The 18,185-nt window shown below is 46.6% G+C and overlaps 1 protein-coding gene across 3 annotated transcripts in view; it reads right to left on the bottom strand.

Annotated features, from left to right (window-relative positions):
* Nucleotides 1-18,185, bottom strand: part of PHKB (phosphorylase kinase regulatory subunit beta) — a 327,566-nt gene that overhangs the window by 165,829 nt on the left and 143,552 nt on the right. For all 3 annotated transcript variants that reach the window (XM_088458985.1, XM_088458984.1, XM_088458983.1), the window contains one exon: nt 16,413-16,528. In XM_088458985.1, coding sequence (XP_088315111.1) covers nt 16,413-16,528 — 116 coding nt within the window. The remainder of the gene's footprint in view (nt 1-16,412; nt 16,529-18,185) is intronic.

Here is an 18,185-nt window from a genome sequence, read left to right as displayed (position 1 = left end):
GAAACACTGGATTTACATTATTGGGGCTAATGCGCAAACACTATCTCTAGTTATCGGGGCTAATGCGGAAACACTGGATTTACATTATTGGGGCTCATGCGGAAACACTAGATTTACTTATCAGGGCTAATGCGGAAACACTAGATTTACTTATCAGGGCTAATGCGGAAACACTAGATTTACTTATCGGGGCTAATGCGGAACACTATCTCTAGTTATCGGGGCTAATGCGGAAACACTAGATTTACTTATCGGGGCTCATGCGGAAACACTAGATTTACTTATCAGGGCTAATGCGGAAACACTAGATTTACTTATCAGGGCTAATGCGGAAACACTAGATTTACTTATCGGGGCTCATGCGGAAACACTGGATTTACATTATTGGGGCTAATGCGCAAACACTATCTCTAGTTATCGGGGCTCATGCGGAAACACTAGATTTACTTATCGGGGCTCATGCGGAAACACTAGATTTACATATCAGGGCTCATGCGGAAACACTAGATTTACTTATCGGGGCTCATGCGGAAACACTAGATTTACTTATCGGGGCTCATGCGGAAACACTAGATTTACTTATCGGGGCTAATGCGGAAACACTAGATTTACTTATCGGGGCTAATGCGGAAACACTAGATTTACTTATCAGGGCTAATGCGGAAACACTAGATTTACTTATCGGGGCTAATGCGGAAACACTAGATTTACTTATCGGGGCTCATGCGGAAACACTAGATTTACTTATCAGGGCTAATGCGGAAACACTAGATTTACTTATCGGGGCTAATGCGGAAACACTGGATTTACATTATTGGGGCTAATGCGCAAACACTATCTCTAGTTATCGGGGCTAATGCGGAAACACTGGATTTACATTATTGGGGCTCATGCGGAAACACTAGATTTACTTATCAGGGCTAATGCGGAAACACTAGATTTACTTATCGGGGCTAATGCGGAAACACTATCTCTAGTTATCGGGGCTAATGCGGAAACACTAGATTTACTTATCGGGGCTCATGCGGAAACACTAGATTTACTTATCAGGGCTAATGCGGAAACACTGGATTTACTTATCGGGGCTAATGCGGAAACACTAGATTTACTTATCGGGGCTCATGCGGAAACACTGGATTTACATTATTGGGGCTAATGCGGAAACACTAGATTTACTTATCAGGGCTAATGCGGAAACACTAGATTTACTTATCAGGGCTAATGCGGAAACACTGGATTTACTTATCGGGGCTAATGCGGAAACACTAGATTTACTTATCGGGGCTCATGCGGAAACACTGGATTTACATTATTGGGGCTAATGCGGAAACACTAGATTTACTTATCAGGGCTAATGCGGAAACACTAGATTTACTTATCGGGGCTAATGTGGAAACACTGGATTTACATTATTGGGGCTAATGCGCAAACACTATCTCTAGTTATCGGGGCTAATGCGGAAACACTAGATTTACTTATCGGGGCTCATGCGGAAACACTAGATTTACTTATCAGGGCTAATGCGGAAACACTAGATTTACTTATATGGCTAATGCGGAAACACTAGATTTACTTATCGGGGCTAATGCGGAAACACTAGATTTACTTATCGGGGCTCATGCGGAAACACTAGATTTACTTATCAGGGCTAATGCGGAAACACTAGATTTACTTATCGGGGCTAATGCGCAAACACTATCTCTAGTTATCGGGGCTAATGCGGAAACACTAGATTTACTTATCGGGGCTCATGCGGAAACACTAGATTTACTTATCGGGGCTAATGCGGAAACACTAGATTTACTTATCGGGGCTCATGCGGAAACACTAGATTTACTTATCAGGGCTAATGCGGAAACACTAGATTTACTTATCAGGGCTAATGCGGAAACACTAGATTTACTTATCGGGGCTAATGCGGAAACACTAGATTTACTTATCGGGGCTCATGCGGAAACACTAGATTTACTTATCAGGGCTAATGCGGAAACACTAGATTTACTTATCAGGGCTAATGCGGAAACACTAGATTTACTTATCAGGGCTAATGCGGAAACACTGGATTTACTTATCGGGGCTAATGCGGAAACACTAGATTTACTTATCGGGGCTAATGCGGAAACACTGGATTTACTTATCGGGGCTAATGCGGAAACACTAGATTTACTTATCGGGGCTCATGCGGAAACACTGGATTTACATTATTGGGGCTAATGCGCAAACACTATCTCTAGTTATCGGGGCTAATGCGGAAACACTAGATTTACTTATCGGGGCTCATGCGGAAACACTAGATTTACTTATCAGGGCTAATGCGGAAACACTAGATTTACTTATCGGGGCTCATGCGGAAACACTAGATTTACTTATCAGGGCTAATGCGGAAACACTAGATTTACTTATCAGGGCTAATGCGGAAACACTAGATTTACTTATCGGGGCTAATGCGGAAACACTAGATTTACTTATCGGGGCTCATGCGGAAACACTAGATTTACTTATCAGGGCTAATGCGTAAACACTAGATTTACTTATCGGGGCTAATGCGGAAACACTATCTCTAGTTATCGGGGCTAATGCGGAAACACTAGATTTACTTATCGGGGCTCATGCGGAAACACTAGATTTACTTATCAGGGCTAATGCGGAAACACTGGATTTACTTATCGGGGCTAATGCGGAAACACTAGATTTACTTATCGGGGCTCATGCGGAAACACTGGATTTACATTATTGGGGCTAATGCGGAAACACTAGATTTACTTATCAGGGCTAATGCGGAAACACTAGATTTACTTTTCAGGGCTAATGCGGAAACACTGGATTTACTTATCGGGGCTAATGCGGAAACACTAGATTTACTTATCGGGGCTCATGCGGAAACACTGGATTTACATTATTGGGGCTAATGCGGAAACACTAGATTTACTTATCAGGGCTAATGCGGAAACACTAGATTTACTTATCGGGGCTAATGTGGAAACACTGGATTTACATTATTGGGGCTAATGCGCAAACACTATCTCTAGTTATCGGGGCTAATGCGGAAACACTAGATTTACTTATCGGGGCTCATGCGGAAACACTAGATTTACTTATCAGGGCTAATGCGGAAACACTAGATTTACTTATATGGCTAATGCGGAAACACTAGATTTACTTATCGGGGCTAATGCGGAAACACTAGATGTACTTATCGGGGCTCATGCGGAAACACTAGATTTACTTATCGGGGCTCATGCGGAAACACTAGATTTACTTATCGGGGCTCATGCGGAAACACTGGATTTACATTATTGGGGCTAATGCGCAAACACTATCTCTAGTTATCGGGGCTAATGCGGAAACACTAGATTTACTTATCGGGGCTCATGCGGAAACACTAGATTTACTTATCAGGGCTAATGCAGAAACACTAGATTTACTTATCGGGGCTAATGCGCAAACACTATCTCTAGTTATCGGGGCTAATGCGGAAACACTAGATTTACTTATCGGGGCTCATGCGGAAACACTAGATTTACTTATCGGGGCTAATGCGGAAACACTAGATTTACTTATCGGGGCTCATGCGGAAACACTAGATTTACTTATCAGGGCTAATGCGGAAACACTAGATTTACTTATCAGGGCTAATGCGGAAACACTAGATTTACTTATCGGGGCTAATGCGCAAACACTATCTCTAGTTATCGGGGCTAATGCGGAAACACTAGATTTACTTATCGGGGCTCATGCGGAAACACTAGATTTACTTATCGGGGCTAATGCGGAAACACTAGATTTACTTATCGGGGCTCATGCGGAAACACTAGATTTACTTATCAGGGCTAATGCGGAAACACTAGATTTACTTATCAGGGCTAATGCGGAAACACTAGATTTACTTATCGGGGCTAATGCGGAAACACTAGATTTACTTATCGGGGCTCATGCGGAAACACTAGATTTACTTATCGGGGCTAATGCGGAAACACTAGATTTACTTATCAGGGCTAATGCGGAAACACTAGATTTACTTATCAGGGCTAATGCGGAAACACTGGATTTACTTATCGGGGCTAATGCGGAAACACTAGATTTACTTATCGGGGCTAATGCGGAAACACTATCTCTAGTTATCGGGGCTAATGCGGAAACACTAGATTTACTTATCGGGGCTCATGCGGAAACACTAGATTTACTTATCGGGGCTAATGCGGAAACACTAGATTTACTTATCGGGGCTCATGCGGAAACACTAGATTTACTTATCAGGGCTAATGCGGAAACACTAGATTTACTTATCAGGGCTAATGCGGAAACACTAGATTTACTTATCGGGGCTAATGCGGAAACACTAGATTTACTTATCGGGGCTCATGCGGAAACACTAGATTTACTTATCAGGGCTAATGCGGAAACACTAGATTTACTTATCAGGGCTAATGCGGAAACACTAGATTTACTTATCAGGGCTAATGCGGAAACACTGGATTTACTTATCGGGGCTAATGCGGAAACACTAGATTTACTTATCGGGGCTAATGCGGAAACACTGGATTTACTTATCGGGGCTAATGCGGAAACACTAGATTTACTTATCGGGGCTCATGCGGAAACACTGGATTTACATTATTGGGGCTAATGCGCAAACACTATCTCTAGTTATCGGGGCTAATGCGGAAACACTAGATTTACTTATCGGGGCTCATGCGGAAACACTAGATTTACTTATCAGGGCTAATGCGGAAACACTAGATTTACTTATCGGGGCTCATGCGGAAACACTAGATTTACTTATCAGGGCTAATGCGGAAACACTAGATTTACTTATCAGGGCTAATGCGGAAACACTAGATTTACTTATCGGGGCTAATGCGGAAACACTAGATTTACTTATCGGGGCTCATGCGGAAACACTAGATTTACTTATCAGGGCTAATGCGTAAACACTAGATTTACTTATCGGGGCTAATGCGGAAACACTATCTCTAGTTATCGGGGCTAATGCGGAAACACTAGATTTACTTATCGGGGCTCATGCGGAAACACTAGATTTACTTATCAGGGCTAATGCGGAAACACTGGATTTACTTATCGGGGCTAATGCGGAAACACTAGATTTACTTATCGGGGCTCATGCGGAAACACTGGATTTACATTATTGGGGCTAATGCGGAAACACTAGATTTACTTATCAGGGCTAATGCGGAAACACTAGATTTACTTATCAGGGCTAATGCGGAAACACTGGATTTACTTATCGGGGCTAATGCGGAAACACTAGATTTACTTATCGGGGCTCATGCGGAAACACTGGATTTACATTATTGGGGCTAATGCGGAAACACTAGATTTACTTATCAGGGCTAATGCGGAAACACTAGATTTACTTATCGGGGCTAATGTGGAAACACTGGATTTACATTATTGGGGCTAATGCGCAAACACTATCTCTAGTTATCGGGGCTAATGCGGAAACACTAGATTTACTTATCGGGGCTCATGCGGAAACACTAGATTTACTTATCAGGGCTAATGCGGAAACACTAGATTTACTTATATGGCTAATGCGGAAACACTAGATTTACTTATCGGGGCTAATGCGGAAACACTAGATTTACTTATCGGGGCTCATGCGGAAACACTAGATTTACTTATCGGGGCTCATGCGGAAACACTAGATTTACTTATCGGGGCTCATGCGGAAACACTAGATTTACTTATCGGGGCTCATGCGGAAACACTGGATTTACATTATTGGGGCTAATGCGCAAACACTATCTCTAGTTATCGGGGCTAATGCGGAAACACTAGATTTACTTATCGGGGCTCATGCGGAAACACTAGATTTACTTATCAGGGCTAATGCAGAAACACTAGATTTACTTATCGGGGCTAATGCGCAAACACTATCTCTAGTTATCGGGGCTAATGCGGAAACACTAGATTTACTTATCGGGGCTCATGCGGAAACACTAGATTTACTTATCGGGGCTAATGCGGAAACACTAGATTTACTTATCGGGGCTCATGCGGAAACACTAGATTTACTTATCAGGGCTAATGCGGAAACACTAGATTTACTTATCAGGGCTAATGCGGAAACACTAGATTTACTTATCGGGGCTAATGCGCAAACACTATCTCTAGTTATCGGGGCTAATGCGGAAACACTAGATTTACTTATCGGGGCTCATGCGGAAACACTAGATTTACTTATCGGGGCTAATGCGGAAACACTAGATTTACTTATCGGGGCTCATGCGGAAACACTAGATTTACTTATCAGGGCTAATGCGGAAACACTAGATTTACTTATCAGGGCTAATGCGGAAACACTAGATTTACTTATCGGGGCTAATGCGGAAACACTAGATTTACTTATCGGGGCTCATGCGGAAACACTAGATTTACTTATCGGGGCTAATGCGGAAACACTAGATTTACTTATCAGGGCTAATGCGGAAACACTAGATTTACTTATCAGGGCTAATGCGGAAACACTGGATTTACTTATCGGGGCTAATGCGGAAACACTAGATTTACTTATCGGGGCTAATGCGGAAACACTGGATTTACTTATCGGGGCTAATGCGGAAACACTAGATTTACTTATCGGGGCTCATGCGGAAACACTGGATTTACATTATTGGGGCTAATGCGCAAACACTATCTCTAGTTATCGGGGCTAATGCGGAAACACTAGATTTACTTATCGGGGCTCATGCGGAAACACTAGATTTACTTATCGGGGCTCATGCGGAAACACTAGATTTACTTATCAGGGCTAATGCGGAAACACTAGATTTACTTATCAGGGCTAATGCGGAAACACTAGATTTACTTATCGGGGCTAATGCGGAAACACTAGATTTACTTATCGGGGCTCATGCGGAAACACTGGATTTACATTATTGGGGCTAATGCGCAAACACTATCTCTAGTTATCGGGGCTAATGCGGAAACACTAGATTTACTTATCGGGGCTCATGCGGAAACACTAGATTTACTTATCAGGGCTAATGCGGAAACACTAGATTTACTTATCGGGGCTCATGCGGAAACACTAGATTTACTTATCAGGGCTAATGCGGAAACACTAGATTTACTTATCAGGGCTAATGCGGAAACACTAGATTTACTTATCGGGGCTAATGCGGAAACACTAGATTTACTTATCGGGGCTCATGCGGAAACACTAGATTTACTTATCAGGGCTAATGCGGAAACACTAGATTTACTTATCAGGGCTAATGCGGAAACACTAGATTTACTTATCAGGGCTAATGCGGAAACACTAGATTTACTTATCAGGGCTAATGCGGAAACACTGGATTTACTTATCGGGGCTAATGCGGAAACACTAAATTTACTTATCGGGGCTAATGCGGAAACACTAGATTTACTTATCGGGGCTAATGCAGAAACACTGGATTTACATTATTGGGGCTAATGCGCAAACACTATCTCTAGTTATCGGGGCTATTCAAAGAAAAGCCTTACGCAGGAGATATCAGGGTCAAGGCTAAAAAATGCTGCAGAACACAGGGGGTCATTCAGACCCGTTCGCGAGCAAAGGACGCTCGCAAACGGGTCGATGTTGCCCCACTGCGCATGCGCACGACGGAGGGAGCTCCGTCGTGCGCATGCGCGAGACCCGGACTGCGACAGCCAAGCTGTTGCTCCGGGTCTCGTACCAAAGGGGGCTTGCTGTCGATGTTGATTGACACCACGCCCCCTTTGGTGGGCGTGCCGGGGGCGTGGCTGCCAGACAGAGGCGTTCCCATGGGAACGCCTACCGTCTGAAGCCGGCCCCACTGACATCACTAGTGATGTCAGTGGAAGTGATTTTGGCTCTGATAGAGCCAAAATCACTCCAGGGCTTGCGGCAGCGAGACCCTACCGCAGGGTCTCCGTCGCAAGCCCGATGGTCACGATGGTCTTGACCATTGCGACCATCATCATGGACGCTCGCTATAGCTGTGGGTGGTCACCCACAGCTATACGAGCGTCCAGGAGGACGCTCCATTTTCATGGAGGAGGGCCCTGATTCAGAGCGAGCGCTCTGGTCAGAGCGTCCGGCTCTGAATCAGGCCCACAGTCCCTATTTTTCTCAGTGGGGACTGTAGTCCGGCTCTATTCACCAAGCTGCGAAAGGTTAGCATTTCAGAGCTGGGCTCTGTTTTGGGGCCATAATGTTCTAATTAATAAGCAGGCCAAAAAAAAACCCCCATTTTATTGCTGAGCAGACTGTGTAATACAACAATAAAGCTCTATGGAGTATGCTGACATTACATAAATAAATGGGAATAATAATCCAAGGAGAATGAAATGCACTTTATCACACATCAGTATGAAATGTAGAAATGCACCTGCCATGCAGGATGGGAACATGAAATAATAGTACAGCCGCAGCTAAACACACACAAATCCCATTTCTCTATTTCTGCTGCTTCTTCCTATTATTTGGCCATATATTGGCCCCACATGATCCAATCGTGGCGGTTTAGACGCAGACCTTCCCCTCCCCATTTTCACGTGGCCGCCCCCGAATGGCGGGAGGTACGGTTGCGTGGGGCTGTCCATGTTATCTCATAACACAGGCAGCCTGTCACATGACCGTGAGAAGCTGATTGGTTGGTACTTTCTCTCTCGCCAATCAGAAGCTGGCAGAGCTCCTACAGTTTGACTGAGCCCGAATAGCATGTCTGCCAGCACTCAGGGACGCAAGGAGATCTTTAGGGTCCTGGTACAAGGGGAGCGGTTGTGGCAATTGTTAATACCGGGTCCTGCCCAACATGCTGAATCGTTGTGAAGCCAATGCAGCTATGCCACCTTGGGGTCTTAGCTGATCAAGGCACAGAGACTCTGGGGGGAGATGCACCAAGCCTTGGAGAGAGATAAAGGCCCGTATTCAATTAGGTGCGAAAAGTCCCGGACTTTTCGCATGGTGGACTTTTCGCCGACATCACTGGTTTTACATGCGAAAAGGATCCCCGTATTCAATTAGAAATCGGCGAAAACGGGAGCCGGCGAATTCCGACCTGGCGAAAAGCGCTATCAAATTTGGGGAAATCAGTCTGACACCACCCAAAAGATGGTCTGACATTAGGGATCACTATAGATACCCCCGAATAGGCCTACTGAAGGTATTTGGGGTACTCAAATGCTCTCAATAGCAGCTAATTAGCGTCTTTGCGGAAGTAGTGAAGAATAGCATTTAGCAGGTTTTTTTTTTCCAGAAAATAAGTAGTCCCAGCAAATTTGGGGTACATGAAAATGGGGGGTAGCATATTTTGAAATTGCTAAAGTGAAGTTTTAAAAAACTTACAAAATCCACCTTCCGCAATCACCTGCAAACTTAAAAACACCGGGGGCATACTTGGGGACCCCCCCGGAGTCTATTTCGCTAGTTTTTAAGTTTGTCCCCCAACTTTGCACTTTTTCGCCGCCTTTTGCAAAGTCATTTTTTGGGGTGTTCTTAAGTTTTTTTTTTACTTTTTTTGACACAGTTTACCCTTCGAGGGACTGTCCCAAGGGTGCAGGGTGGTTCCCGCAAGTTTGCACCCCAAAAATCCCAATTCTGCACTTTTTTTTTCGACAGCTTTCATTGGCAAACTTTTTTTCCTATTCCAACGCATTGACTTTCCGCACCGGCAAAGAGTCTTTAAAATTGAATACGGGGATAAGTTTTCACCTGGCGAAATGACGTCACCGGCGAAAACTTTTCGCCGAAAACGGCTATTCACGGTTAACTGAATACGGGCCAAAGTACCAACCAATCAGCTCCTAATTATCATTTTTCAAACACAGCCTGTAAAAGTGACACTTAGGATCTGATTGGATGGTACTTAGGGGGTCATTGAGACCCACTCGCGAGCGGCAGTACGCTCGAAAGTGGGTCGATGTTCCCCACTGCGCATGTGCACAACGGAGGGAGCTCCGTCGTGCGCATGCGCGAGACCCGACGAGCGAAGGACTTTCCTTCACTCGGAGTGTCTCATCAAAGGGGGCGTGCTGTCGATGGTGACTGACAGCACGCCCCCTTTGGTGGGCATGCCGGGGGCGTGCCTGCCAGACGGAGGCGTTCCCAAGGGAACGCCTACCGTCTGAAGCCGGCTCCACTGACATCACTAGTGATGTCAGTGGGAGTGATTTTGGCTCTGATAGAGCCAAAATCACTCCAGGGCTTGTGGTTGAGAAACCCAACCGCAGGCTTTTACTCGCAGTTCCGATGGTTGATTGACAGCACGCCCCCTTTGGTGGGCGCGCCGGGGGTGTGGCTGCCAGACAGAGGCGTTCCCATGGGAACGCCCACCGTCTGAAGCCGGCCCCACTGACATCACTAGTGATGTCAGTGGGAGTGATTTTGGCTCTGATAGAGCCAAAATCACTCCAGGGCTTGCGGCAGCGAGACCTTACCACAGGGTCTCCGTCGCAAGCTCGATGGTCGCGAAGGTCTTGACTATCGCGACCATCATTTTGCACGCTCGTATATGCTGTGGGTGGTGACCCACAGCTATACGAGCGTCCAGGAGGACGCTCCATATTAATGTAGGTGGGCCCTGATTCAGAGCGAGCGCTCTGGTCAGAGCGTCCGGTTCTGAATCAGGGCCTTAATTCCATCCACTTTCTCTCTCTCCAAGACTTAGCGCATAGACCCCTTATGTAAGCTCCCCCTTTCTGTGCCCCTGCCAGCACGTGATGTTCACACTCACATTAATAATACTTTATGTATATCTGTCCAGAAAATGGCTCCGATTACTGGATTTTATGCAGATATGTACTAAGGTGATGAGAGAGAGAACAATATGGCTGCAATAAAGATAGAGGGCCTGATTCAGAGCCGGACGCTATTTGCGGACGCTCGTTCTGAAAAAGGGGCCGGATATTTAAATAGAGCGCTCGCTCTTTGCGGTCTGTTGTCGCCTCTATGTCTGAGCGAGCGAACGAAACATGCGCTCGCTATTTTGTAAAGACGCCCCCTGGCCGTTCACATCATACGTCATCTCCGCTATTTATTAGATTAATCGAGTACATCGAAAGGCGTCTGAACTGCTCGCAGTGCTTGTGGTTGGATTTTCCTACCGCAATCATGCGAGCAGTTCAGGCTAAGAAACAACCAAGTGACGTGGTCGATGACGCTGCTTTGTTAATTATGCAAACCCATTAAGCGCCCGTTTTGACCGTTTGGCACGCCTGCGTTCGGATCTCCACTCCCCGTTTTCAAGCACCTTCCCCTGTTACCACCCACAAACGCCTCATCCTGTCACTCAAATTAGCTATCGTGTGTTCGCTATTTTGCGAACACACGATTTCCGACCGCACTGACTGGTTGGCGCATGCGCATTACGATCCATACGCATGCGCAGATGTGCGAACATCGCTCGGAGCGAACGCTTACGAGCGGCTCTGAATCAGGCCCAGTGTTTGTTATGCCTTGTACCTGATTTATAGATAAATTACTCTTTATCAATCCTCTGTATTGGGAGCTTCCTTCTAATGCCAGAGTCAGTCCTTAGAAATGATAGGGGGAAGGCAGACTCAGAAGGAATTCTAGTAGATTATGTAAACACCCCACAACGGTCGCTGTATGCCTCCTCCATCCGATGTGGATTCAACCAACCAGAGAGAGGCTTAAAAATCCGGCACAGTAACACACAGAGCTGCCATCACGTCAATTTCCTCACTGGAAAGTAATTGGATTCTGGTCTGACTTTTCTATAAGGATATGTGATAATCCTATTTCTGCAGAATGTGTGTTTGATACATTTACTGGGTGATTAAGTGGTTCTGTCAGATGTGTTTGTCAGTTCTGAGCAGGGTGGGGGGTCCGAGCCGCAGAAATCTCTGCGCTGTTTAATTCGACAACGGAAAGCGAATGGGGGAACAAACCAAATAACCAAAGCTAGAGACCGGTATCTGATTCCGGATATTCAGTGAGTCAGAATAACAGTGAGAGGGGAAAGTTGGTCTAGGCTACAATGTATTTGTATGAGGACCACTAAACCTAATATTCACGTTGTCTTACAGTCAGAGAGTTACTGTACTACTCACTTATGGTGCCTACACACGGTCAGATTTCTTATCAGATATGAATAACGATTGCAAAAATCGCTCAATCGCTCTCTTCGACGAACGATGCGCGTTCCCGCATTTCAGCTAACGATCTCTGCCATCGACTGTGTTTGCAGTCAGATTGACGATTTCATTCATTTTAACACTGTCAGAAATCGTTCATTGTTGATTAAACTGTTCAAATCGTTGTAAAAATCGTTCAATCGTTCATCAAATCTGACCGTGTGTATGCACCATAACATTCACAAATAATCTCCCATAGCAGCGGAACTGGTAAATAAACTAGAGGTACAGTATATTCAACCAATGTTTCAATTCAGCGAGTACATTTATGCTAATGATGACCAGACACTGGGAAGGGCCTATTTATATGTGGAGGCCTGGGGCTGTAGTCTCATCGCCCCCCATTGTTAATCTGACCCTGTCTGTTAGTATGGGAATGTGATTATGGTACAGATGTAGAGTTAAATGTAACAACTGCGTAAACGAAAAATGTGTTCGCACACTTACGTTTCTGAGGTTGTATTGGAGATAAAAGTAGCATTAAATCTAGCGTATAAATATATGACAATGGCATCAGTTACCATCTTACTGCGCCTGGATGCACGGCCAAACAAAAACGTCCAAATCTGAGTAACCCCGCTCCATAAATCATGTTTTACTCAACATTTCTAACCCAAGCCAACTAGAACTCACCTGACATTGGCCTGGACTAGCTGCGCCAGACACTGCCCGTTGCCGTGCTGCTTTTATTGCGTAGAAGTGTAATCATTGTTCGGTAAATAACTAATGGCGGCAGTGTTACACTATTCACGGTGAAAGAAGCGAGATCACTTTGCATTTTCATTATTATTCAACTTCGCCGAGGTGTCAGCGGAATGAGTTACGACGGCAGTAATGTCCCTGGTTACGTACACATCTATCAGCGCTGACACACTAATACATTGGACGTTGGCGGTGGAAGAATGATTAACTCGTCTACTGTGCTCCAAGATGGAATTTCATCACCCTTCATTGCTTAATTACCATGCTTAATATCTCCGAGATAAATACGCTTCCATCACGGGAGCCGGGATCAACAGCAAGGGACAATTCCATTTACTTGGTAAATAAACAAAAAAAAAAAACGAGAAAAAAAACCAAAAACTAAAAACACATTGTGAACGGCTAATAAATGCGATTAGCTCCCTAGACAAACATATTCGTTACAGGGTCGCGCTTATGGCAGCTTTGAATATTAAAGTTTGTACCTAACGGTTGGCAAATTCCTATCACAAAGATGTTCAAAGACCTGCCGCAAAACCGGGTTTCCACCTCGAGTATGCAGGGGCAGCTAGTACGGTGATCCATCGCCCTATCAGCATTTCTGATTAGGGGCTATTGGCCTTCAGATGACTTTAACATCTTGGCTTGTGCACACCCTCCTGCAACTTATTTATTTTTGTTGTCCAGGGATGATGGCAAGCTGCCGTGCTCTCTGCACTAGGGGCCTGATTCAGACCCTCTCGCAAGCGGCCGCTCGCTCGTACGCAGCTGATGTTATGCAATTGCGCATGCACTGCAGGGCGCGTGCGCAAACCAGTTAGAGCGATCGAGAAGCGCTCGCTGGCCCAGCAAACATAGCCCAGTGGAATGAGTGACAGGAGAGGCTATTTGTGGGTGGTAACAGGGGCAGGGCAGTAGTAACGGGGGAGTGGCGTTGAGGACGCGTGCGTGCCTGAGTTTTTCAACGCCGTTTCAGAGGCGTGCATAATTAACAGGCAGCGTCAGAGTACACGTCACCTGGTTGAATTATACACTGGAGTGCTCGCAGTGCTTTCGGTAGGGTACAGTCAACCGCAAGCGCGGCGGTCAGATCCGATGGAACCCGATGTACCGATGGTTGTATATATTTCCTGGAGTTGACGTTCGCTAGTGGGCGGCTAAAGACTGGCTGGTGGGCGTCTGTAAACACAAAGTGATCGCTCGCCAAGACATAGTGGGCGTGCTTATGCCTTGCCGTGCGAGCGCCTGCCTTGACGTCTCTTAGCTGAATTTCCATACGCTGGGAGCGAGCTGGTCTGCATCAGGTCCTAGGTACAATACTGGGGGCCTGGCTCTGAGTGTGGGCAGCTTTATTTATACACTGCATTTTACATCTGAGTTTGGACACACTCCTCCCAAATCTAACTCTCTCTGCCCCATCTGCAGTGCAACATGGTTTTATTCAGGTGCAAAGTTACTTGCTTTATTCTGCTTTGTTCCCACCAACCCATTCAAACATCTACTGACTCATCCAGGATCTATCCTCCCCTCCCACAGCCTAACCCTAACCCCCCCAACCCCCACAGCATAGTCCTAACCACCCGCCCCACAGCCTAGCTCTAACCTCCCCCAACCCCCACAGCATAGTCCTAACCACCCCCCCCCCCCCCCCCCCCACAGCCTAGCTCTAACCTCCCCTTCTCCCACAGCCTAACCCTGATCTCCAGTCCCGAAGCCTAAACCAAGCAGCCCCCTCCCCCACCATGGCCCAGACCTCCCCTCCCACATCCTAGCACTAACCTCCCCTACCACGGCCTAACCCTAACCTCCCCCTCCAGCAGCCTAATCCTAACCTCCCCCTCCAGCAGCCTAATCCTAACCTCCCCTCCAGCAGCCTAATCCTAACCTCGCCCCCACAGCCTAACCCTAACCTCCCCCTCCAGCAGCCTAGCCCTAACCTCGCCCCCACCCCCTAACCTCCCCTCCAGCAGCCTAGACCTAACCTCTACTCCCACAGCCTATTCCTAACCTCCCCCCCACACAGCCTAGTCCTAACCTCCCCCCACACAACCTAGTCCTAACCTCCCCCCAAACAGCCTAGCCCTAACCTCCCCCCACACAGCCTAGCCCTAACCTCCCCCCACACAGCCTAGTCCTAACCACCCCCACACAGCCTAGCCCTAAACTCCCCCACACAGCCTAGTCCTAACCACCCCCACACAGCCTAGCCCTAAACTCCCCCACACAGCCTAGTCCTAACCTCCACTCCCACAGCCTAGCCCCTAACCTCCACTCCCACAGCCTAGTCCTAACCTCCACTCCCACAGCCTAGCCCCTAACCTCCACTCCCACAGCCTAGCCCCTAACCTCCACTCCCACAGCCTAACCCCTAACCTCCACTCCCACAGCCTAGCCCCTAACCTCCACTCCCACAGCCTAGTCCTAACCTCCCCCCACACAGCCTAGTCCTAACCTCCCCCACACAGCCTAGCCCTAACCTCCCCCACACAGCCTAGTCCTAACCTCCCCCCACAGCCCAGCCCCAACCTCCACTCCCACAGCCCAGCCCCAACCTCCACTCCCACAGCCCAGCCCAAACCTCCACTCCCACAGCCTAGCCCAAACCTCCACTCCCACAGCCTAGCCCTAATCTCCACTCCCACAGCCTAGCCCTAATCTCCACTCCCGCAGTCTAGCCCCTAACCTCCACTCCCACAGCCTAGACCCTAACCTCCACTCCCACAGCCTAGACCCTAACCTCCACTCCCACAGCCTAGCCCTAACCCTTACTCCCACAGCCTAGCCCCTAACCTCCACTCCCACAGCCTAACCCCTAACCTCCACTCCCACAGCCTAGCCCCTAACCTCCACTCCCACAGCCTAGCCCCTAACCTCCACACCCACAGCCTAGCCCCTAACCTCCACTCCCACAGCCTAGCGCCCCCCCCCCTCCCACCAACATCATAACTATAGACTATCTAGTATATTCTATGACATGAGAGCTATGAGCTGATTGGTTGCTATGAAGGGTTTGATACATCTCCCCCAAGATTTTGTTTATGTTGGATAGTAAAGGCAGGGGAGTGACCTCATTAATATGTAAGGTTGTGAGGAGCCAAATCCAAAGACTTGTCTGGGAAACTCTTCATACAAAGGGCCAAACCGAGGACAAGAAGTCATCTGCTGTAAAGAAAGATGCTCGTAGCCTTACTAACAATGTAACAGGTGCACGTCATACATAGGTTTCATACATACAGAGACATACATGCCTGTAAGGCGACACAGGCCCATTTAATGGGTTGGTGACGCTGTCTCTTTAAACATGACGTTGTATACTCCAATGATTCGCAGCATTAACAGACCGAACTCACAAGCGGCAAATGAAATAAGCAAGAAACACATTGCTCCCTTACGCTGAAGGGACTATAATTTAGCTGTGCTTACTCAGTTCTCATCTCCGTCATTACAGAGTTTTTCTAATCCAATCTATTTATACAGAACGTCCATAAAGGCTGCCATAAGGAATAATAGCCAAATCAAATGGGGCTGCGACTTAATTAGCTCATCAACGTGGCAAAATAATGGAATGAGCTGTGTGCAAATACCTTGAATGCAATTCCGTGCTTCCGTTGTTGTACTTGCTGCCTCTCTCCCAGATCCCAAAGTCTGGCACGCGGTACGCTCGCTCCACGCAGAACACCAGGTTCTGGATGAAGGACACCTGCAAAAGGGGGGGACAAGAGCAGAGTGACAAGACTCAGAACCACGGGAGGAAAAGATTACAAATAGATGCGTAAAATGCTACAATAAAAATTAAAACAAACATACAAATGAACAATAAAAGTGACAAAGAATAAGGTACGGGCGCCGGTCAGTAAGGGAGATGGCATGAGGAAGGTTACCCGGGGGCAGGTAAGTGCCAAGAGGAGGTCAAGGGCAAAAAAGCCGTGGGGGGGGCAAAGCACACATCCGGAGTACGATGCCATGAAAGAGACAGGAATGGGCAAGGAATGGTCTCAAGGACATGCAAGAAGTCATAGGGGTAATAAGGAATGTAATAATAAGACTTAGGCCCGTATTCAATTGCCGAACTGTTCGCATGCAGGAGATTTCGCCGTCATCACTGGTTTTGCCTTCGGAAAAGTACAGCGCTCGTCACTGTGATTCGAATTGCAAAGGACGCGGAAACATGTCCCGGCGAAACTCAAATCGGCAAAGTGCTGTCAGATTTGGGGAAATCAGCCTGACACCCCCCAAAAGATGCACTGGCATGGGGGATCACTATGGATACCCCCGAATAGCCCTGCTGAAGGTATTTGGGGTGCTTGAATGCTCTCAATTGGTGCTATTTAGCGTCTTTGCACAAATGGTGAAGAATAGCACTTAGCAGTGTTTTTTGAGGAAAAATAAGTAGTCCCAGCAAATTTGGGGTACATGAAAATGGTTGTAAGCATGGTTAAAAATCGCTACATTTCGGTTTTAAAAAACCTAAAAAATGCACCCGGAATCAAATAACCACCTGGGGCAGACTTGGCGGACCCCCTGGAGTCTATTTCGCTAGTTTTTAAGTTTGTCCCTCAAATTTGAACTTTTTCGCCCCCGAAACAAAAGTACTTTTTTGGGGTGTTCTAAACTATTTGTCCCACTTTATTACGCAGTTTACCTTTCGGGGACTGTACCAAGGCTGCAGGGGTGTTGTCGCAACTTTGCACCTCAAACCCCCAATTCTGTACTTTTTCCGTCTCCTTTCAGAGGCGAATCTTTCCCGCCGGCGAAAAGTCTTTGGAACTGAATACGGGGAAAAGTTCTCGTCTGGCGAAGTGACGTCACCGGTGAGAACTTTTCGCCGGCAATTGAATACGGCCCTTAAAGTAGAAAAAAAAAATTCAATATTGATAGAGAATAAATTGAGAAAGTAAGAGCAAAATAAATAAAAGAGAAGAATTCTGTTTCCCGGTGAACAATCTAAGCACAACTTGATATCCTTTCCCATCTCCGCTGGAGTTTCGGTGCCTGCTGTAAAACACGGTCTCAGTAAGACTGCAGGTATGTGGGACAGCAATGCCGGGACTGCGTTATTAATGGGAACATATGGGCACTGCTGTTCTACAAAAGACTTAATAGCGGATCCCCAAGAAGCTTCCACAGTCTGAAGTGCGTAATGTAACTCAATTAGCAATAATGCGTTGTGGCGATTTGTCACAGTGACAATGTAGCTAAAGCCTCGGCAACAAAACTTAAAGAGACGTGAAAGACATGAGAGAACAACCCGGGAGATACCGAGAAGCGGAAGATGGGACGGTGATAGACTTTACAGACTACAAACCTAAATATAATACAACATGGGTGGGAAATAAAAGGCTAAGCATTATGGAACC

Source organism: Taudactylus pleione, unplaced genomic scaffold, assembly GCF_031769625.1.
Source record: "Taudactylus pleione unplaced genomic scaffold, aTauple2 ptg000885l, whole genome shotgun sequence".
NCBI lineage: Eukaryota > Metazoa > Chordata > Amphibia > Anura > Myobatrachidae > Taudactylus > Taudactylus pleione.
Note: the sequence above shows the minus strand (reverse complement) of the source record. Positions and strands in the feature narration are given on the sequence as shown.